This window comes from Protopterus annectens, chromosome 1.part1, assembly GCF_019279795.1.
Source record: "Protopterus annectens isolate FY-2018-M chromosome 1.part1, PAN1.0, whole genome shotgun sequence".
In the NCBI taxonomy this organism is placed as follows: domain Eukaryota; kingdom Metazoa; phylum Chordata; order Ceratodontiformes; family Protopteridae; genus Protopterus; species Protopterus annectens.
This window is the reverse complement of record NC_056726.1, coordinates 1,345,732,948-1,345,756,667: the sequence shown is the minus strand read 5'-3', so window position 1 is coordinate 1,345,756,667 and position 23,720 is coordinate 1,345,732,948. Positions and strand designations below refer to the sequence as shown.

Here is a 23,720-nt window from a genome sequence, read left to right as displayed (position 1 = left end):
AATCAGATTACAGTCAAGAATTGACATTTTAAAAAGTAAAATAAATGCTAAGGACATAAATTCTAACAATGAACTAAAACAACTTAATTTAGAATATATAGGAATCTTAAATCATAAAGTTACAATAAATTTAGAAAGACTTAAATTGCAATCCTATTCAGTAAATCCTAAAAATATGCATAGATTAGCAGTAAAATCAAAAATATTATCTAACCCTAAACATATAACAGAGATTAAAGATGAAATAACTAACAAACACAAATATGTTTCAGACCTAGAAAATATTCAGAAGTATTTAGAAAACACCATGAAATTATAAACCAAGAGAATGTAAGTACTGATTACAATGATATAAGAGATGATATCTTAAAAGTTAATATTAAAAAAAATAACAAAAGAACAAAATACTAAATTACTCAAAGCAATAACTTTAAAAGAACTAAAGGAAAGAATTTTGAATATAAAAAATAATAAATCACCAGGTCTAGATGGTTTAATTGGGGAAATATAGAAAATATTACTGGATGAAGTACTGAGGACACTATTAGAAGCTTTTGAAGAATTTAGAAAAAAATTATTTTTAATACCATCCTGGAAATATGCCATGATATCTCCAATTTTGAAACATGGAAAAGATCCCTCTTTAGTAGCCTCTTATCGTCCAATATCATTGTTAAATATCAACTACAACATTTTTATATCAATTCTTGTAAACAGACTAAATCAATTAATGGATAATCTAATAATTGATGATCAAACGGGTTTTATTTTGAATAGAAACGTTCAAGATAATATTATAAGAATGCTATCCTTAATAGAACATGCAAATAAGAACAAAAAAGAACCATCAATCATTAGTTTAGATTTAAATAAAGCTTTTGATTCCATAAACTGGTCCTATTTATTTAAGGCACTTGATATCTATGTTTTTTCATCCAATTTTATAAATCTTTTAAGTAGACTATATATAAATTCAATTTCATATGTCAAAATCATTGCCTTCTTATCAGGTCCTCTTAAAATCTTTAGAGTAACCAAACAAGGATGTCCACTATCGCCTCTATTATTTGCTTTATCTGTGGAACCTTTGGCCAATTTCATAAGAGAAAATCCTAAAATAAGGGATTTTAATGTAAATTCTAACTATAATTCAAAAATACAACTTTTTGCAGATAATATTTTATTAACAATTGGAGATATAAATTCTTCTATTGATCATATTAAACAATCACTTCAAACATTTGAAATGATTTCTGGCCTAAAATTTAACCAAGAGAAAACAGAAACTTTAATGTTGAACAAAAGGACAGATAGCAAATTAAAAAATATATAGTGAATTTAACTGGTTAAAAAACACGCTTGAATACCTAGGGGTATCAATAAAATAATTTTGGATAGAAACCATAAATACAAACTATAAAAAGTTGGTAGTCATGGTGAAAGAATATATAGATAGATGGAATAAAATGTTTTTTTTTTCTTTAGAAGAAAAACTTGTCTTAATAAAAATTATCATACTACCACAAATGTTGTTCTTTTTTCAAACACTAATAGCTTCGCCCTCAAAGAAATTAATAAAATAACTAAACTCTCTGTTGTTAAAATTCTTATGGTTTCCACAAAAACCAAGAATTGCATATGCATGGCATTATAAATATTGGGATGAGGGAGGAATATCATTTCCGAATCTAGAGCTATATGCGGAGTCTGTAACCCTTAAAATAGTAACACAATGGTTAAACCCTAATTATAAATCAAATTGGAAAAATATTCACATAACTTCTCTCCTTACAAATATAGATTCAAAATTAGAAATAAGTATGTTTTCAGAAAACATTAAAATCTTTCTAGTGTTAAAAGATTGTATTTATAATACAAATAAAAATATAAAATTTTCCCCATTTCTTAAATATATATTAAGTAAATTTAAAAAATCATTAAATAAAACATATCTGATAGAAAACTTACATTTTTTAATGTTTCCTATAGTATATACAAAGAAATGTCTTGATTTGTTTAACATACCCAAAATCAGAGATATGGAAGACAATGGTTTAGTTTATTGGCACCAATTTTTGATAAATAATAATATTCAAGAACCAAACTCCCTTATGGCTAGATATAATAAATATAATAATAATTGGTTAAACATAAACATTTTCAGAGAATTTAGAATACATCAAATGTCTAACATAACATATTTGCCTAAAATTCTGCTACTCCTATGTAAAAATAAATATGTTAAATAGTAATAAAACCCTTTCAATATCAAAAATATATAAATCTCTAAAATTAGATCTGCAAATACCAAAAGGGTCGTTTTGGAGTTACTCAGGAAAAAAAATAATAATTTCAGCTTTTCAGATAATGAAAAAAAAGTTAATACTTAAATCAATTAAACATACAACGTCTCCCTTTTGGAATTTTTTTTCATGGAAATGTATTCATAGAAGTTTTATCACCCCTCATAGAATTACAATAATCTCAAATAATGGTATTAATAAATGCTGGACGTGTGAAGAGACATTATGCGCAGATTGAGAACAATCAATACTGGTTAGAGTTTAAAGATTTTATAAAAGCATTGTGGTCAGACAAGTGCAAAATTTCTGATTCACTGTTATTATTTAATACCTACATGTATTCCAGATACTCAAGTACATCTTCTTTGGTCTTTGCTTGCGATAGCAAAAAAAGTTATCACAGTAAATTGGAAATCTAAAAATATTCTTTTATTTATGGATTTTATTGCATTAGCTAAGATTGTATGTTAAAGGGAATTACAAACTCTATCTTTAAGAACTAATAGAATGCAACATAAGGTTCATAGGTTCATACTAGGCTATCTGCCCTAGGGCATTTATAAGCCTAGCCAGAGTGTGTGTGGCTTTCACCACCCCTTTGGATGAGAATACTATACCCATTAATTTGCTGTGCCTCTGTCCAGCAGTGATACAGAGATGACTCCCGGGGTAAACCTACGATCTCCCATCCACTCGTCAAGATCTCTTTTGAACAGAGTCAGTGAGGGGCTCTGCCTCACATGGACTGGGATTCTGTTCCATAGTGTAGGGAGTCTCTGGGTGATGAATCTGTCCCTCCAGCACGTCCTATTTATATCCGTGTTGAGGTTTAAGTCTCTTGCTCTCGTGGCTCTGGTGGATTTGGATTTTTTGAGGTGGAGCATGTCCATTAATTCCGGGTTGGACATGGCCTTGTATGTCAGGCACAGATCACCTCTGAGCAGACGGTATGCGACTGAATAGAGCTGGAGTTTCTTCAGTCGGGCATCGTATGACATATGTTTGAGCCTTTATCCTTTTGGTGAGGAACTTTTGGGGTCTTTCCAACTGCTGCAGGTATCGGGTAAGGTACATTCGAATGGGCGTTGTACTCAATCATTGGTCTGATAAGTGAAGAGTACAGGGTACAATGACCTCTCCTGATCTGGATGTGAATCCCTTCATGATCAGGTGGGCAATGTAGAAGGTCTTCCTAACCACTTTGGCAATGTGAGTGTCAAAAGAGAGGTTACTGTCAACTTGGGTCCCCAGGTCCCTGATAACTTCTTCCGTGTTTATTGGATTACCACCTATGTGGTAATTAGGTGTTACCTTGTTTTTCCCAAAGGGTATGACTATACATTTTTGGCATTTAGCTTAAGGCCATGGCTCTGGCACCAGTTATCCATTTCTATGAGACCTTTCTGGAGGATGTCTGTGTCTGATGGAGTGTCAATTATGGTGCCCAGTTTGCAGTCATCTGCAAATTTTGTCAACCACAATCCCCTATGTTTGCCTGCACTTCAGAAAAATAAATGCCGAACAAGAGGGGCCCAGGACTGAGCCCTGTGGGACACCACTCGTGACCGGCTTAGAGTCTGACATGGCACCAGCAACTCTAACCCTGTGTGTTCTGTCCTTGAGCCAGTTTGCAACCCATCTTGTGACGTATGGGTTTACATCTAAGCTGGTGAGCTTTTCTATGATGCCCGAGTGGGGTATTGTGTCGAACGCTTTTGCTAGGTCAAGGTAGGCTGTGTGAACTGCCTTACCCTCATCAATGGCCTTAGTGACTGTTTTGAAAAAGTCGACCAAGTTCAAGAGGCAGGATCTGCCCTTGACAAAGCCAAATTGGGTAGGATCCAGTGTCTGTAGGTCCCCAATGTCTTTATTTATGAGTTCCATTATGATCCTCTCCATAGCTTTGCAGATAAGGCTCGTCAAGCTTATGGGGCGGTAATTTCCAGGGTCCGTAGAAGCACCGCCTTTGTGGAGTGGGACCACAGTTGCCGTACGCCATTCTTTGGGTACGTATCCTGTAGTAAGGCTAAGATTAAACAGCAGCCTTATGTGTGGGTTTAGTTCCTCATTGAGTTCGTGTAGCACACATCCGGGGACACCGTCCGGTCCCATTGATGCTGTGTTTTTTGCTTTAGAGAGATCAGCTCTCACCTGGGCATCTTAGATGTTTGGGAGGCTAGACTCTGGTGGGATAGCTATTTCTCCTTTTGGGGGGGGGGGAGGGGAGAAATTTGCACTGAACCTGTCTGCCAGTATGTTGGCAATGTCTGTGGGTTCAGTGATTTTTTTATCATTTTGGACTAATTCTGAGCATATCTGGGAGTTTCCACCCAGGTTTCTAACATAGCTAAAGAAGGCTTTATGATTGTCTTTTGTGTCATTAGTGATTTTTCTCTCAAAGTTGGCCTTGGATGATTTTATGAGTGATCGTAGTTTTTTGCTAGTATTGATCAGAGATGCCTTCCCATTTAAGGATTTTGCTCTGTCATGTAGTAGCTTTCTCCTCTTGTTGTAGAGTTTGTTTATGGCTGGAGTCCACCAGACTGGGCGCCTGCCTTTGGTGGAAAGGGTCTTGATTTTATTAGGGATTTCTTGATCCATACATTCCTGGAGGTGCTCGTAGAAGGCATTTGTAAGGGTTTCAGCAGCGTGGGTTGTGGTTTCCACTGGCTCGGGGGCATTGAAGGATACCACTCCAGTCTTAAGAAGTGTGAAGTTTGCTTTTGAGAAGTTCTTCACTGTGGTCTTTTGCTGGGGTGGGGGCGGGATGTGGATCTCCAGTGAGATTAATTTATGGTCTGATCTCACCAATGAGGGATATACTTCGGTGTGGAGCATTTTGTCCCCATGTTTGTGATGATCAGGTCTAGTATATTTTCTCCTCTTGTGGGAATGGTGACTAGTTGTTCCATAGCATTTGAGTTTATGAACTCAAGGAACCTTTGGGCTAGGGTGTTGGGGCTTGAGTAATGTTCCCAGTCTATGTTTGGGTAGTTGAAGTCACCCAATATGATGGTGTTTGGAGAGACATTTATACTCTCCAGTGTCTTCAGGAAGGCTGTGTGGGTTTCCTGAGTTTGAGAAGGTGGTCTGTAGCATGTTACAAACTGTAGGGCAGTTTTACCTATGGTTAATTGCACCTGGATGGTCTCCGATGCTTAGATGCGTTGCCACTAACCTGGAGGTGTGGGTATCCTTTATGAATATGAATACTCCCCTCCTTTTGTGGTTCGGTCCGGATTTTGGGGCGGAACGCATGATATGAGGTATAACCTGATAGTGCTGGGGTGCTCTCAGGAGCCTTGAACCAGGTTTCAGTCACAGCACAAACATCGATGTTCTCCATACTGAGGAGGGCTTGAGGGTGCATCTTGAGGTTTAGACTTCTGGCATTGAGCAGTATTACCCTTAGTTTTTCTCCATTTTTGTTTTCTAGGGCGGTAGGTTTATCATTTGAGCCTTGCCTAAAAAGGCACTATGGGGTGGCAAGAGCCTTTGCCAATATCCGGAAGCCCAGGGTGACAGGTGCAAGCCGTCCCTTGCGAAGCAGCGTGGCTTGTCAAGCATGTCATCCCAGGCAGACAGACATTGGATCCTTAGAATGACACCAGTAATTAAGCCAATTATTAAAGCTGATCATTTTGTCTCTGTATTGTGGCATCATTCTTGGTGAGGGTAGGATACTGCTCAGGGTCAGGGTCATACCGGCCTGGGCTACATAATCTGAGAGCTCCTCTATGTCTCTTTTCATGTAGTCCAGGGAGGTACATCTCAGGTCGTTCACACCGGCATGGACAAAGACTGAGTCACACTTGTACTTGCTGTGGAGTGACCTGAGTGCTTGTGTTATGTGGCAGATTCTAGCGCCTGACAGGCAGCTAACTGTGATCTTTTCCTTGTTCAGTCTGGTGAGAGGGACGTCAGTGTGTCTGACTATGGAGTCACCTATAACAAGTGTGTCTGGCATTGTGTTTGGCCTTAAGGGCTGTGACTGTTTAGCACACTGACTTTGAGAACTATGTGTTGCATGTCTTATGTCTTGAGGTGGCAGTTGCTTGGGTGTCTGCTTTGGAAGCCTCTGTAGTTTTGGTAGATTTTTGATCAGTGCCTCCGAGTATGTCTTTGTGTGTTTATGTGTTTGTTTTGCAGTTGTGATAGTTCTATGTGAAACTGGGTTTGTGGTGTGCGTGGTTTCCTTCTCCTCCTGTCTGGTCTTGCCAGTCCTGAGTTGAGAGAGCTCAGCCTCCAGTTTGGCTATATAGTTGCATCTCTCACATGTATTTGTGTTTTGTGGGAGAAGGAGTGGGTTGTCTGTGTACATGAGGCAATTGTAACATTGCCTCAAGTTGCCCAGATTCACCAGCTGAACAGGAGAGGACACTAGCAACTGACCCTTCGACATGCTAGAAAAAGTGAAAAAGTTTGCTGTGTAACTGAGTCAGAAGGGACCTATAGGGAAATGGGTATTCAAGGGGATTCTAGGCTAATGTAGTACTTTGTTTAGTATACAAGTACTTTACCTATATAAAAATGCTTTAGGAGCAAGTGCTGAGCTATTGAGATAGAGAATAGACTGTTTAGATTGCAAGTAGAGAAGTTCTAAGGGAAAAATTGAAGAGCAGACTTTACGGAGCCAGAAATAGTTTAACCTTGTTTAACCGGCGCTGCCCGATGGTGCTCTATGGGCAACTCCGCACTAAATCACGCAAAAGTGCGCTAAAGTGGGCTTTATAGCAGGGGGTTGAAAAGACCTAGGAATTGACCCAAAATGGCCAATAGACTACAAGTTTCTGGCTGGAACCACTGCTCTAGGGACAAATAGGCTGCTCAGTGCTCCCCACTCCCACTGGTGAACAAAGAAGCTTCCCTTTATCCAAATAAGGATATGGAATAGCACAGGAACCAAGCCAAAGCCCAGAGATCAGCAAACTCTGAAGACTGGACTATTCTAGTTCAGTAAGGTGGGAAAACAAGATTTTTTTTTTTTGTTTTTTTCTTTTTTGCAGAAAACAGAAGAAAAACAGACAGTAAATGCTATAAATGCTTTTAAACGGCTAGCGCACTTGAGTGTGTTAGCCTACAAGTAAAATTAAGCAACAACTAACTTTTTAAAAGTGCAAAACAGTTAATCAACACAAAAACAGTTTAAATAGAATGCAGAGCTGTATAAACAGGCGAAAAAGCAGTCGCTAAGCAGTAAATAATCAAAAAGCCAGAAAAAAATACTTAAATCAGGAAAAGTCACTCTTTTGCTCTCTGCTGCTTGTAGAACTCTGCAGTAAACCACGAGGAGCTGTGCTGAGTTGAATACAAGCGAAAAAGCGCGCTAAAGCAGGCTTTATTACAGGGGGCTGAAAAGAGCTAGGAATTGACCCAAAATGGCCAATAGACTACAAGTTTCTGGCTGGAACCACTCCTCTAGGGACAAATAGGCCGCTCAGTGCTCCCCACTCCCACTGGTGAACAAAGACGCTTCCTTTTATCCAAATAAGGATATGGAATAGCACAGGAACCAAGACAAAGCCCAGAGATCAGCAAACTCTGAAGACTGGACTATTCTAGTTCAGTAAGGCGGGAAAACAAGATTTTTTTTTTTTTTTTTTTTTTTGCAGAAAACAGAGGAAAAACAGACAGTAAATGCTATAAATGCTTTTAAGCAGCTAGCGCACTTGAGTGTGTTAGCCTACAGGTAAAATTAAGCAACAACTAACTTTTTAAAAGTGCAAAACAGTTAATCAACACAAAACAGTTTAAATAGAATGCAGAGCTGTATAAACAGGCGAAAAAGCAGTCGCTAAGCAGTAAATAATCAAAAGCCAGAAAAAATACTTAAATCAGTTATAGCAAATACAGTTATAACAAATGCTCTGAAATATACTGTATATTTCCAAAATGTTTGAGAAGGACAGTCAGAACACAAGAAGGTTCAGGTGAAAGAGAAAAAAAAAAGTTTTGTTTTACTTTTTGAAAGTGAAAAAGGAGGAACAGAAGGCCTTATCAAATGTTCTCTCTGTATTAAGCAGAATGAGCTAATGACACTAGACTGGGAGGTGTGTCACAGTAGGGGCGGGCAACTGCAAAGCCACCAAGTATAAGAGCAAGACACCAACAGGGAGGTAGGGTGGGGCAAAATAGCCTACAAGACAGCAAGCACTAGAGACAAATGAAAGTTTTTAAACAGATAAGGATTTGTGAAGATACTGAATAGACAAAGTGCTTTATATATATTAAATTGTAAAAACAGTAATCTGTAAAAATAATCAAAAAAAATCAAGATGATACTTATATTTTGTAGCTCAGCTGCAGTCACAACTTCTCTAGTCTGCACTGTGTGCAAAAGACAGAAACTTTTTTTTTTTTTTTTTTTTTTACAAGAACACAAAAGAACCAGCCCCCACTAGCCAAGAGATAATTACACAGAGGAAATGTTTCAGTTTACACAATAGCCTACAAGACAGCAAGCACTAGAGACAAATGAAAGTTTTTAAACAGATAAGGATTTGTGAAGATACTGAATAGACAAAGTGCTTTATATATATTAAATTGTAAAAACAGTAATCTGTAAAAATAATAAAAAAATCAAGATGATACTTATATTTTGTAGCTCAGCTGCAGTCACAACTTCTCTAGTCTGCACTGTGTGCAAAAGACAGAAACTTTTTTTTTTTTTTACAAGAACACAAAAGAACCAGCCCCACTAGCCAAGAGATAATTACACAGAGGAAATGTTTCAGTTTACACAATAGCCTACAAGACAGCAAGCACTAGAGACAAATGAAAGTTTTTAAACAGATAAGGATTTGTTCTTGCGAGCCATTTATCCCATGTGAGACTCAAACACTGCACCCTGTGTTGACAAGGCAAAATGCCTTAACCATAAATATCTTGGTTAAAACTTAAAGAATTATTAGATAAAATGTAATTATAAAAGGTCATTGCATGTGTTATGGGCATTGTATATGTTACACATGTTTTGAACTTGTTATATTAAATGTCTAAAATGTAATATTTATAAAATTCAATAAAAATTTATTATAAAAAATATTTTTTCTTGAAGAGTGCTAATGAGGAACTTTGCTTATAGGTTCATAGGTAGGTGAAATAAACAACCCCTGCAGGTCTTGAACCCAGGACCCCGCACACCATTGTCAAAGCAATCATTCAGACATGCTTTCTCCTCAACCACATTTCTTAGATGCTTGAACCTGTTAACATGTTCCTCTGTTTTCTCTTCTAAGTTTCTTCTGATTTTCGCCTATTTGCTTTCATGACCACTGAGTTATCTGTATTGTTTCATCTCATTTGCCTTCAGTTTTGCTTTCCAGTCCATTATCATCTGCTGGATATCTTGTTTAGTGTCTGCTTTTCATGTCACATTGCCTACATATGACAGCTTTGTTGATTTGTCCTTCAACCTGCTTACTGATATTGTCCATCATAAAATATAAACAGCAGTAGACTCATAGCTGATCCAGGAAGCACACCCACTCTGACTTTGACCCCCTCTGTGAGGTACTATGCATATGTACAAGTAAAACTTAAACAGTGGGTATTTTCTTACCAAAAAGAATGAGTTGGGACTAGCTCATGAACACGCATACCAACTGTTTATGTCCAAACTTTTAAGTATCTGCATATGCATCTGTGCTGCTTATGCACTGGCTTTTAGGTGCTAAGTGGGTATTGAGTGCAGGATGTTAGCTGCCTGAATTGCTGATGTCCCATTGCAGTGGGTTTGGTTCACACTATAGGAATATCAGTTTCATACATATGCCTCCATTCTGCAGTGCACCTGGAATTAAAAATGACCACTTCTGTTAAATTTCAGGTTAGGACCATTGGTTGGTGCATAAAACAGACCAAAGTCTTTCTTTTACTATGGCAGTTATCATACCAGACAGGCTAGAACAAGCTGTAGCTGATCCATTTAAAAAAAATAGATGTCTGGACAGAATTACTAGATGAGTTGTCATCTCTAACTGACATCCCCAGGAGTGGACAGCAGTGTAGGTATTGATATGATAACATGCAAAGACACCATCCCAGACCAGCTTGCCCTGAATGAAAACTCAGTCTCATAAAAATTATTTTATTGCATCACTGAATTTTCATTTGACTCAGTTTTTCTATAAATCTGTTTTGTTCACTAGTTCTTACCTTTTGTGATGAAGTCCATAACAGAGGATGGAAATGCATAAATAAGTTTCAATAAACATTTTCTGTGGCTGATTATTCATAGTTTGTTTTTCAGTGTAGCTATTTATTCTATTAATAGTATATGCAGCTATACTTTATTTTGGTTTTACACTGTCAAGAATACACAGTCCTGAATATATCCTTGTAGTAATGGGCAATGTCATCAGCAGACTGACACACTGCTTATAATGCACACTCATGATGAGTAGAAAGGAGCAGTTGTACAAGCTGCCATTAATGTAGTAAAAGATGACTGCATGGAAATAGAGAAGGAGAAATCCATAGTGATAGACTAGGTAACCATCTGAAATGTCAGGACACACTATAGAGAGTCCTGTAATGCTCAGACTGAATAACTGACTATCAGGACTTACATATACTAAGTCCAAGACTGCCATTTCTTGAAGTAGTCTCTTTTCTCTGATATGGCAATCTCAGAGATGGTATATATAAGTTTGGGGGTGTGGGAACTTGCCCCCCCACATTCAAAAAAGAGGTTTTTAGAAGTAAAGTGAAGTGATGTTCAATATTAGCTGTTCATCAGCAATTTCAGTCTCCCCCCCCCCCCCCCCGGGTACTGACATTTGAATAGGAAGCCCAATAGACCATGTCTGTAATGTTAAAACAAAGCTACTCAGACACAGGACTCTTAACAGCAAGTTTTTAAAGAGGTAGACGTTACTAAGGTAAAAGTAATGGAATTGTCCTAAGCAAACAGAAGAAAGTCACTGGAATGAATTGTCTTTAGCAGGAGAAGCAATAAGAGAAGAAACTTCTATACCTCTATCCATATGGTAAAGAGGTTATACTCTCTAGTTTATAGCAATGTACTAATGAAAGTGATAAGCAATGAAAATTTTAAGAACACACCTTAGGAAGATGATACGTTAAGAAAGACCAGAGAAAATATAGCCAAAATAAAAGGGGAAGCTGAAGTCCTGTCTTATACACATATTCTGAGTTGAAAAATGACTTGCCGTAAAGGTTAATAAAGGCAAAGAAGAAATAGCACAAACTGTTATTCCAAAACCCTTTAGAACACTTTTGATAAAGCTGGCACATAACCATCTTTTGGTAGAACAATAAGGGATGGACAAAACTAAAGCTAAACTTTTTGCTAGATTTTATTGGATTGGTGTAATGGAAGGCACTGTGAAATGTGCAACTTACTCAGAATGTCAAAAGATGGTACCACATCCTGGGGTCAAAAGCCCGCTGATTTGTTTGTCTTTTTCGGCTTTTCCCAGTTAGGGGTCACCACAGCGGAACTCCGGTCCGCTAATGATACCTATGCCTATTACTAAAGGCCCATTCAAGTGGATAGCCACAAATCTTGAAGATGCATTAGCAAAGCCTAGTAGTAGCTACCACTACATTTTTGTGATTATTATTGACTATCTCACAAAGTTTCCTTAAGCAGAACCCCTCCAAAAAGCCAGTGCTAGGTGCTAAGTCAATACCCAGATAACTAGTGTTACTTCTGCAGAATAATGATTCTCAAAGAAATATTCACAGACTGAGTAACTCCATTTATATCCAGGGTTGTAGTCCAGCTTTGCCAGTGTTTTAAAGTAAAACAGTTAAGAATGTCACTGCCTTCAAAACTAATGGGTTAATGGAGCACTTTAGTAAAACTCTATAAAGACTATGCTAAACACTGACAGATACAAGAATGTGTAGAAGGGGGCACAGTCTGGAACGTAGATCACCAAGGGTCTGGTTCATAGGCTGATAGGTTCACAGGTGTGTAATAGGCTAATGACCACTGGGGCCTTTTTAAGCAAAGCTATGCATCCAAAACCTCTGACAATTTCTGTTACCCTTGATAAATCTAAGCTATTAGAAGCAGGGGACAGGGAAATTAATCATTTACAGGTTGTCCTTGTCCATTATATATGTGCCAAACCAGAGATGAAGTTCCTGTTCTCCATCCAATTGTCAAAATTACTCTTGAAGTTTCAAAGAAGGGTTAGTATCTGGAAGGCATACCTGTCTCTCCTAGAGGTCCTATTTATATCACAGGTAAGGTTTAATTCTTTAGATTGGGTAAATCTGGTGCTGTTTATTTTGAAGATATGCAGGAGTTCCATTAGGGTGGGGTCCAACAATGCCTTGCATGCAAGGCATTGATTTCCCCTCAACAGCCTGTAGGAGAATGAATACAGTGGCATGGCTTTGAGCCAGTTTGCATAGGACATGTTATATACACCCTGTATTCTTTTATTGAGGAACCTCTGAAAACATTCCAATTGTTGGTGCCTGGTTAGGTACATACCAGAGTGGGCACTGTACTCAATGATAGGTCTGATGAATGTCGAATACAGGATGCCTGGTTAGGTACATACCAGAGGGGGCACTGTGCTCAATGATAGGTCTGATGAATGTCGAATACAGGGGAACAATGACCTCTGTGGACCTAGGTGCCATCCCTTAGTTTAGAAGTTGCACAACATAAAATGATTTCCTCAGTACTGCAGACACATGATGGTCAAAGGCTGGATTGCTGTCTATGTGTGTCCCCATGTCCCTAACTACTGGGGGTGTGTTGTTAGTATGATAGTTACCAGGGATGGATTACTTCCCGACAAATACTATTATGCATTTCTTGGCATTTAGTTTCAGCCCATGTTGCTTACATAAGTTATTTGTCTGTGTCAGCCCTTCTTGGAGAACATTGTTGTCAGCAGGGGATTTTATGACTATTCCTAATTTGCAATCATCTGCAAATTTGGTCAGCTAGAGGCCCTTGATGTTGGCCATGACTTCAGAGAAGTAGACGCCAAAAAGAAGCTGTCCCAGGACCAGTCCCTGAGGGACTCTGCTTGTGACTGCCCTCTTTGTAGATTGGACTCCCCAATTCTAACTTCAAGCGTCCTTTCTGTGAGCCAGCTGGCTATATATCTGGTGACATAAGGGTTTATACATAACCTTCTGAGTTTGACAAAAATGCCCGAGTAGGGTGTTTTGTCAAATGGCTTAACCAGGTCAAGGAAGGCAGTGTGAACTGTTTTGCCCTCATCCATTGGTTTGGTCAACCTCTCAAAGAAGTCCTCTACACTGACTAGGCATAATCTCCCCTTGACAAAACCAAAATGGGTTGGGTCCAGTGTCTGGAGGTTTTCTATGTCATTATTGATCATGTCCATGATAATTCTTTTTATTGATTTGTATTTATGAATAGTGAGACTTACGAGTTTGTAGTTTCCAGTGTCTATAGATGGCTTGCCTTTGTGCAGAGGGATAAATCTTGCTGTTCTTCATTCATGAGGCAAGAAGCCTGCTTGGAGGCTAAAGTTAAATAGTGTTTCCAGAGGACCTGATAGTTTATATTTCATGTTATTTAGATTGCAGCCTGATACATTGTCTGGTCCCATCAGTGCAGTGTTCTTGGCCTTAGAGAGAGCATCAAGGACCTGCTTCTTAGTGATAGTAGAGGGATTTATATCTGATGGCATTTCCTGAAGGGAGGCCGAGTGGGAGAGAGGGGTAAAGTTATAGCTGAATTTGTCTGCCAGTAGATTTGCTTTATCTTCTGGTTCAATATAGGTGGCTCCATTAACAGTGATCTCTGCACACAGTTGTTTATAGCTTTTGACGTTGAGGAGATAGCTAAAGAATCTTGTGGATGTGCTTGGTCTGGGAGGCCAAATATGTTCATAAGTCCTAGGTTAGCTTCCCTTGCAGGCCATTATAAGCCTAGACATTTCCCTTTTTGTGCTTAAATTAAATTATCCTATTTGATTAGACATTGGTCTTACCCATCCCATGGTCAATAATAATATTTTACCCCTAATGATAATAACTGGAATCACATCATAGATAATTGGAGGGGACACATGCATTTGTTAAAGCATTCAGGAGCTGTCTTTGTCCATTACTAGTACAAGGGGGCAGTCATGGGGTAAATTTTCTGTTTCCCATCCAAAGATCTAAGTTGCACTTGAAACTGGACAGGGATGAACTTTGTTTTATGTGGATGGGGAGGCTGTTCCAGAGTAGTGGTATCCTCTGCAAGATATTCCATTCCCTCAAAACTGTTCTGTTAATGTTACAGAAGAGATTTATATTCCTACACCAAGTATTTCTGATTCCATTTGACTTGCTGATGTGCAGTAAATCCATCAGTATTGGACCTGAAGAAACTTGTATGCCAGACATCGGTCATCTCTTAGCATGCTGTAGGATACAGAGTACAGTGACAGAACTTTGAGTTGGTCCAGATAAGGCATGTTGTTTAGGCCTTGTATCCTTTTAGTAAGGTATCTCTATGGATGTTCCAGTTGTTGCATGTGCCTGGACAGATACATGCCAAAGGGGCATTATATTCAATGCTAGGCCTAATGAAGGTTGGGTAAACAGGGACAATGACATCCCTAGATCTAGACACAATCCCTTTATTTATAAACTGTACAATATAGAAAAATTAGGTCACTGTCCACATAAGTTCCCAAATCCTAAACAATTGGGTCAACTATCAGGGGCATATCATTAACATGTTAGTTCTTTGGAATAGATGGCTTCCCAAAAGATAAAATAATTTATTTTTTGGCATTTAGTTTCACTCCATGATTTTGGCAATAGTTATTTATTTGTGACAAACCTTCCTGCAGGATGGCAAAGTCATTTGGGGATTCAATGACTGCTCCTAGCTTGCAATCATCTGCAAAATTAGTCAGCCAGAGCCCTTTGGTGCTTGTTTTTACTTCAGAAAGGTAAATGTCATACAAGAAAGGTCCCAGCACAAAACCATCGGCAGCACCATTGGTGACTGGTCTCTTTGTGGAGGTAACTTCCCCTATTTTGATTTCCTGCATCCCAAATTTGAGGCAGTTGGCCATCCAGTGGTTGATATAGGAGTTTATTCCCAGTTTATTTAACTTTTCTACTATGCCTGAAAGGATAATTTTGTCAAAAGCTTTGGCTAGGTCAAGGTATGCATTATATACCATTTTTAATTCATGCATTGATTTGGTGACCTTTTCAAGAAAATACACCAGGTTGAATAGGCATGACCTGCCCTTGGTGAATACAAACTGAGACAAGTCCAGTGTTTTGAGGTTGCCTATGTCCAGATTGATTAGTTCCATGATATGTCTTTCCATGTCTTTGCATATGAGGCCAGTCAGATGTATGGGTGTGTAATTGAGTAGGTCTGTGGAAGGTCTTCCCTTATGCAGGAGAATGACAGTAGCTGTCCTCTATTCACTTTGTACAAAACCTACGTAGAGGCCGATATTGAACAGTGTTGTTAGGAGTGTGGCTAAATCATGCTTCATGTTATTTAAGATGCATCAAGGCATAATATCAAGACCCATTGATGCAGTATTTTTAGCTTTTGATAGTACATTTAGGACTTGTGTGATTGCTGAAGGCAAGCTGGTTTCAGGTAGATCTTGTGTGATAGACGTAGGAGAGAGAGGGGCAAAGTTAGAGCTGAATTTATCAGTCAGTAGGTGCAATATAACTATAACTTAAGCCTTAGTTTATGTAACATCATTCACAATCAGTTCAGAGCATTGCTGCATTGTGCTTTTCAGACTATGAACACAAATAAAAAATGCCTTGTGATTGCCTTTGGCTTAAACAGCTATTTTAGCCTCAAACTTTGCTTTGATGGATTTTATTACTCTCCTAAGTTGTTTGTTTATTTAAGTGACAATGCCTCTAACATTATTAGAATAACTCTTCTTAACTTTGGTCAATTTTCTTCACTTTTATTATAAAATTTGTTGATATTAAGGTTCTACCATGTGGGTTAGTTTATGGGACTTGCCCAGCACTTGTTTCTACTGTGTACAGCTGCATCTCTGCAGCTGTTTACATGCTGGTATAGTGTGGTGGTGCATATTTCTGCATATTTTGTGGGGGTAACTGAGTTTTGTGGGGATCTGACTATTGCCAATGTATCACTTGGGAGTAGATAACTTGTCTTAAAGAAACTTCTAAAGGTAACTTGGGTGGAAGGGATCTCTGATTTCAGTTTTACTTCGAAGGAGACTGGCCTGAACTGATACCAAGAAACTTCCTGGCTGGCTTACCTCTAGAAATCTGCAACTATTTTCCTGAAATATTTCCACCTACATATTAGGATGCCATTGTGAGCACTAACTTATTAGGCCTGATTCTTCCAACAGCTTTGATGAAGGCTCATATGTCAGGCATCTTAAAGCCCCAGCAAGGACTTTTGGCTCCCTGGTGAAATGTTGGCACTTGAAATTCTGAGTGCGGACAAGCAGAAAAAAGTACCAAAAACACAGGAGAAGAGTAAATCTCTAAAATCACTCTTCTCCTTAAAACTTTTTTTGCAGGGGAGGCAAGAACCACGTGCATCCTCCATGTGAGGAGCTAGACACCTACACCCCCCTGAACCTATATATCCCAACTTCGAGAGTGCCATATTTTGGAGAAAAGGGAATATTCAGAGAAATGGCATCTTGGACTTAGTATATGTAGTCTGATCTTTCGGACATTCAGTCTCTGTATATCAGAACTCACTCTAATGGGTTTTGACATTTCAAATGGGTACCAGACTCTCACGTTCTGTCACTTTTATACTAGTTTTAGTCTTAAGTACATACGACAGCCGTTCTGCATCTGTCTTGGTTACTAGAGTTACTGACTATTTGCTGCTAAGTCTGATCTAGTCAAAGCAGTTTGGACATCATGCACTGGACAACTTTATACAAATTGCAAAAAAAATATCTCTGACAGTGTAGAATTTTGATGCCAGAAAGTTAGTTAACCATTTTCCCACATCCCCTTTTCTGCATTTAATGCTGGGATCTACAAGTGTGTCACGGATCAGGTTAAGAGAAGTGATAATATACTAAGCATATCCAAAGGAATTCTATATTCTTCCGTATTTTACATATTATCTTTGTCCCAATTTTTGAGTCAGTAATAAAGATTTTATGATTAGGAGCTATTAACGAGCTGTTTCCTGTGGTCCAGTGGTGCAAGGTTTGATTCCCTCAGCCTCCATTGTCTAATTGTGTGACTCTGAGTAAGTCACTTAACCAGATGCAACTCCTGGACTGCGTCTGAAAAATGACCCTGAAGATCAGTGCTCTACCCCAGAAAACAAATGTAAATAAATAAATAAAAATGATCCGGTTTGGCACATCTCTGATCCTTGTTTATTGATGATTTTTTAAACAGATCCTTTACAAGATATTCCTAGACTCCTTGACATTTTATCTCAACATGGAGCTCTAGTTCTAAGTGGTTGCAGGAGTAATGCAGACAAACCCAACCAACTCAGCATTTTATTCCTTCTAAATTGCTTCAGGTGTTTTCACCATACTTCAGAGACACACCACTGCCAATCCCTCAGCCTCTTAAACTGGCTAGAGTTCCCCCACCAACTTCTCAACTCCCATCTCCTTATGATTCATTCTATCTTAAACAAACCTTCTGCCTGTCCTTCTGTCTCCCCACTTATCTCATGTTATATCCCTTCCAGAATTCTCAGAGCTTCCAACCAACAACTGCTGGATATTTACAAACCCAAAAAATCCATAAGCCAAAATCTCTATACCTACAATCTCACCCTAGCCTGGAGCAAACTTCCCTTGTAAATAACTAAGATTCCAAAATGGAAAAAGCTGTAGTAACAAAAAAAAAAAAAAAAGAAGAAAAAACAGCCACCAAGGTCAAAACTGGTAGTCTTGATCGGTGTATAAAATAAATTTAATAGAACACTGAACCATAGATAAAATGACTAAGCGCTTTCACCAGATAAACACACTGGCCTCTTCGGAGTCGTTTAATGTTACAAGCACTTCACTTACATAGTAAACTGTGTGATTAATTGATTAATTAATCATTAAGACCAACCAATCCAACAGTATATAAAACAAGGCTGATTACAATTCAGTCGCAAATGTCAATTTAAAATCCATTTCTTGTCTCCTCAACCAGAAATAAATAGTTCAAAGTACACAAGCATAAAAACAGGCAGAAAAATCCTTCTTAGTAAAACGTAATCATATTGTAAACATATGCAAAGTAACAGACCCTAATAATTAAATGTACAGATAATGTCATTGTTTATTTAAGTCCTATCATAGTGTAAATATGAAACTAATTGAGAATAATAATGTTGTTTTTCTCACATTTTGCATGCTTAAACCTGGCTTGCTTTTAACTTTAAGATGGCCTTCAAAGAGACCCCATCATTCAACCCAGGTGACTTCAAAGCATTAAGCCTGATTGCCACTCAGTTTCCAAAGTACCAATTTACTCCACAGCAAGATTAAAATATGTGTTCTCTGATTTGGAGAATAATTGCTAGTAACGATTGGGAATTGGTCAGAGGTTCTGGAACTGCATATTCTGAAGTTGTTCTTCACTTGACACTTATGCCCTATAGCTGAATCACTATCACTAGGGATTTGGTCCAATCACATAGTATTTACCCAGGGACTTGTTCCTTTTCCTACTTAAAAAAAACAGATGTGGGGCAAACATCAACCTTAGTTGCCAAATCCCCTTTAGCTAGTGCCCAGAATAGCTATTTCCAACAAACAGAAGTCAGGTGATAAGAAATTCCTCTCTTTCTCATAAATCATTTTTGGATAGAGCTCATTACTTATGTGTAGGGTGCAAAGTGCAGTGGCATGCTCATTAACATTCTACTATGCTATGCCTACTGAAAAGGCACAAGAAACCTTAAATGTTTTAAGCTTTTTTTTATAGGTTCATTGGTTCATAGGTAGGTACTAGGCTATTGGCCCTAGGGGCCTATACAAGCCTAGCCAAAAAGATACCCTGGCTTTCGCCACCCAAGAAAATTATTTTCCTCTGCCCCTGTCAAGCAGAACCACAGAAGTGATCCCCGGGGTGAATTTCCTATTACCCATCCAATCATCAAGATTTCTCTTGAAGAGTGCTAATGAGGAGCTCTGTTTGACATAGATATGTAGTCTGTTCCAGAGTATGGGAAGTCTCTGTGACAGGAATCTATCCCTCCAGCATGTTCTGTTTATTGTGGTGACAAGGTTTAGGTCCCTAGAGCATGTAGCTTGGAGGGATTTGGATTTCTTTAAGTGGAGCATGTCCAACAGCTCTGGGTTTGACATAGCTTTGTATGTTAGGCAGAGATCGCCTCTGAGTAGGCGATATGCAACGGAGTAAAGCTGGAGTTTTTTGAGACTTGTGTTTGAGAATTGTCTTGTGAGGTACATACCAAAAGGGGTGTTGTACTTTATAATGGCTCTAATGAGTGATGAGTAGAGGGGAACAATGACCTCTTTTTTTCTGGATGAGAAACCTTTTGTGATGAGGTGTGCCATGTAGAAGGATTTCCTGAGCACTGTGGTGATGTGATTATCGAAGGAGAGACTACTGTCCACCTGTGTCCCAAGGTCTCTTATCACACTTTTGATGTTAAGTAGACTACCGCCTATGTGGTAGTTCATGGGTACAGAGTTTTTACCAAAGGGGATAACAATGCACTTTTTGGCATTGAGCTTGAGACCATGTCTTTGACACCAGGCATCTGTCTCAGTGAGGCCCTTTTGTAGGATGTCCACATCGTTAGGAGTTTCGATTATGGCTCCTAGTTTGCAGTCATCTGCAAATTTAGTTAGCCAAAGACCTTCTGTGTTAGCCTGTACTTCAGAGAAGTAGATACCAAACAGGAGAGGACCCAGGACTGAACCCTGTGGTACTCCACTTGTCACTGGTCTGAAGTCTGATTTGGAGTCTGCTACTTTCACAGTGTGGGTTCTGTCAGTAAGCCAGTTGGCAACCCATCTTGTGACATAGGGATTTATACCTAGTTTAGTAAGTGTATCTATAATTCCAGAGTGGGGGATGGTGTTGAATGCCTTGGCAAGATCTAGATAGGCTGTGTGAACCACCTTACCCTCATCTATGGCTTTGGTGACTACTTCAAAGAAGTCTATCAGGTTTAGGAGACATGATCTGCCTTTTACAAACCCAAACTATGTGGGGTCCAGAGTTTGGAGATATCCAATGTCTTTGTTTATGAGTTCCATGATGATACGTTCCATGGCCTTGCAGACGAGGCTTGTCAGGCTAATGGGGCGGTAGTTCCCAGGGTCTGTTGTGCCCCCCCCCCCTTTGTGGAGTGGGATAACCGTTGCTGTGTGCCATTCAATGGGCACAAAGCCTGAGGTGAAGCTATGATTGAACATGGTACTTAGGTGGGGTGCCAGTTCATTCTGTAGTTCATGTAGAAGGCAGCCTGGGATGTTGTCAGGTCCCATGGATGCTGTGTTCTTGGCCTTGGAGAGTGAGGTTTTTACCTGGCAGCCATGATTACAGGAACTTTGCATTCTTCCGGTATAAAGATGGGCCCTTTAGGGGGTGAGAGGGGGGTAAAGTTAGCACTAAACCTATCTGCGAGGATGTTGGCAATATCAGTTGGTTCTGTATATTTACTGTCATTGTGCTGTAACTCAAAGCAGATCTGAGTGTTGCCATTGAGATTTTTGACATAGCTATATAATGCTTTGTGGTTGTCTTTAGAATCAGTGGCAATTTTGTTTTCATAACTAACTTTGGAGGATTTTATGAGGAATCTTAGCTTCTTACTAAGGCTGACCAGGGAGTTCCTCCAATCGTGGAATTTTACTCTTTTTTGCAACAGTTTCTTTCTTCTGTTGTAGAGTTTGTTTATGGCAGAAGACCACCAGATTGGCTTCCTTTTTTTGGAGGATAGCATCTTGGTTCTGTTAGGGATAGCACAATCCATGCACTCGTGTAAGTGCTTATAAAGTGCATTTGTGTAGGATTCAGCAGTTGTACCTCTATTGTCTATCTGCATGGGTGTCATGAAGTTTGCTACTTCTGTCTTAAGAAGCGTGAAGTTGGCTTTGCAGAAATTTTTTACGGTTGTTTTCCTAATAGGGGTGGGAGCGGGATGTGGATGTCTAGGGTGATTAGTTTGTGGTCGGATCTGACCAACAAGGAGCTGACCTCTGGTCTGGAACACTAGTCATCCATGTTGGTGATGACTATGGAAGCACTTTTTGTCGTGAATATTTGCCTGTTTGCAATACTTTGATGAATCACAAATATCTGTTTTTCTGCAGTATTCTTTGTGCAAGCCTGTTGCACAAAGTGCAGTGTTTGTGAGTCTCACTCAATTTTTTACCCTATGGAACAACTGCTTTAATGAGATCTATATAATGCTGTACTTTGATCTGTTTAAAAATTATTACAAGTAATGTTTTGTATTATAAATTGTATACTAAAATTTTAATAATTGTTCAACAAAATAGGGGCATTTAATATGCGCATTGAACCATTTTCAGTCAGGCACTGTGAGTCATTAATGCTTGCTCATTTTCTCTATGAAAAAACATGTATGCCTGTAATATACCATATTAAAAATCCACAAACCCTACAGTGACCTTATTTTTAGAGATTGTAATGTGTTGCATAAAGATAATGTTTGGACAACGTTTTTTCTCCATACATTAATAACAGGCAGTCGCCGTTTATAGGTGCACATGGCAACTATTTCATTTTGATTAAATATTTAACACTGTTTCCATTTTTAGATAATATTGAGGAATATGGTTACTAGAGAAGTGACAACATTCACATTCAATGACTGGCTCTCCAAGACACGAGGCAGTAAGCGAACAACAATGTGTGAAATGGCAGCAGTGATAGAAGAGGAGGAGATGGTGGAAAAAACAACATACCATGTAATGGTTAAAACCAGTGATGTCATGGGTAGGCACTTTTTTATTGTGATGAGTTAGACAAAACTACATAACCATCAGTTTCTGTGATTACAGTAGTAAGAATATGATATGAAGCTATGGAGATTTGAAAGTAAATTACAATGGGTTGACATGGTATCGCAGAAAAAATTGTCATTTATTTCAGAATTGTTTTCAATGAAACTGTAGCAGTTATGTGGTACAATCAGCATTAGAATAATTTCAAAGTTTACTTAAATATACTGTAAAAAAAGCTGATAAGATGTCCAACAGCCTGCTTATGGTATTTCGTGTTATAGAATACAGCATTGTTCATGGGCAAAAAGAATGATATATTTTATTTTACTGACCTCTTGTAGTGAAAGTCATTTTGCAAGAATTACATTTGTATATCTTCATATTTTCAACATACTACAAAGTATCTGTATACTCATCACAGTTTTTTAAAACTACCTTAGATCTCTCTGAAGAGAAAGAAAGCATAATTTGCCTTCTCTGTAACAATGGCATATTTTAATGCCATTGAAGAACTAATCCTTTCAGTGAATGAAAATATTTATTACTACTGCTTATTTTGTCTGATTTCCAATGTAGATCAGTCATCAGCTTAGCATATTTTATGTGAAAAGATGTAGGATTTTATATAGCTTTCTGTTAATCACTTTGCATTTTTCTCTCTTGTGCTGTCTTTGTTAGATATGTTATACTTCAGGGAGATTTGCTACAGGATTTAGATGTTCTGAGAAACAGGTTTCAGTAATTCATAACACATCCATCAGCAGGTACTTAATGCACCATATCAACCAGTAAAATTGCTTTATGTTATTCAGTGCCTTTTGTGCATCTCGTATACAGTATGTTTGCTTTGCAGGGATACAGTACCTAAGCTTTACCAAATGCTAAGCATTTTAATAACATATCTTTATATTGTAGTTTAAGAAAATGACAGCTGCAATTTCTTATGAGCATAAAAAGGAATAAACAGTCTGCGTACAATAAAAAAGTATTATAAGCTAAAGCTACAGTCAAGGATATGGGATGGAGAAGCATTTTGTTTAATTTTTTTACTATTTTGGCAATCAGATTTATAGGTCTAGAGGTAAGTATTATTTTAACTGCTCTTCGTGGGCTATTTTAAACCTAGCAAATTTCCCTTAGTAAGAATTGAAATCTGTGCCTCTTTTCTGTGAGTTAAAGATGCTAACCATTAAGCTTACCCCAATTCCTTTATTTGAATGCCCAGTTTTCATCATGTTTAAGTACAACATCAAATGAACAGATAGGTATTACAGCACAGTAGCAATACTAATTAAAAGCCATAGTAGTGTGGAAGCTATTGAGGTGCAGTCTGATTTTGGCTTACTTTAACAAAGCAGTTTGATTGAACTTGTGAGACAGACAGGATTTTAGCCAGATAATGACGGAGAATGAGCGATGGGAAAATTATGCTGTGAATCTCCCAAATGCACAACCTGAGCATTACAAATGATAAAAAAATAATGCCAAAAAGACAGGAAGGTTA

The 23,720-nt window shown here is 38.3% G+C and overlaps 1 protein-coding gene across 3 annotated transcripts in view; it reads left to right on the top strand.

Annotated features, from left to right (window-relative positions):
* Positions 1 to 23,720, top strand: part of LOXHD1 (lipoxygenase homology PLAT domains 1) — a 2,432,812-nt gene that overhangs the window by 2,027,486 nt on the left and 381,606 nt on the right. For all 3 annotated transcript variants that reach the window (XM_044082024.1, XM_044082018.1, XM_044082011.1), the window contains one exon: positions 22,031 to 22,208. In XM_044082024.1, coding sequence (XP_043937959.1) covers positions 22,031 to 22,208 — 178 coding nt within the window. The remainder of the gene's footprint in view (positions 1 to 22,030; positions 22,209 to 23,720) is intronic.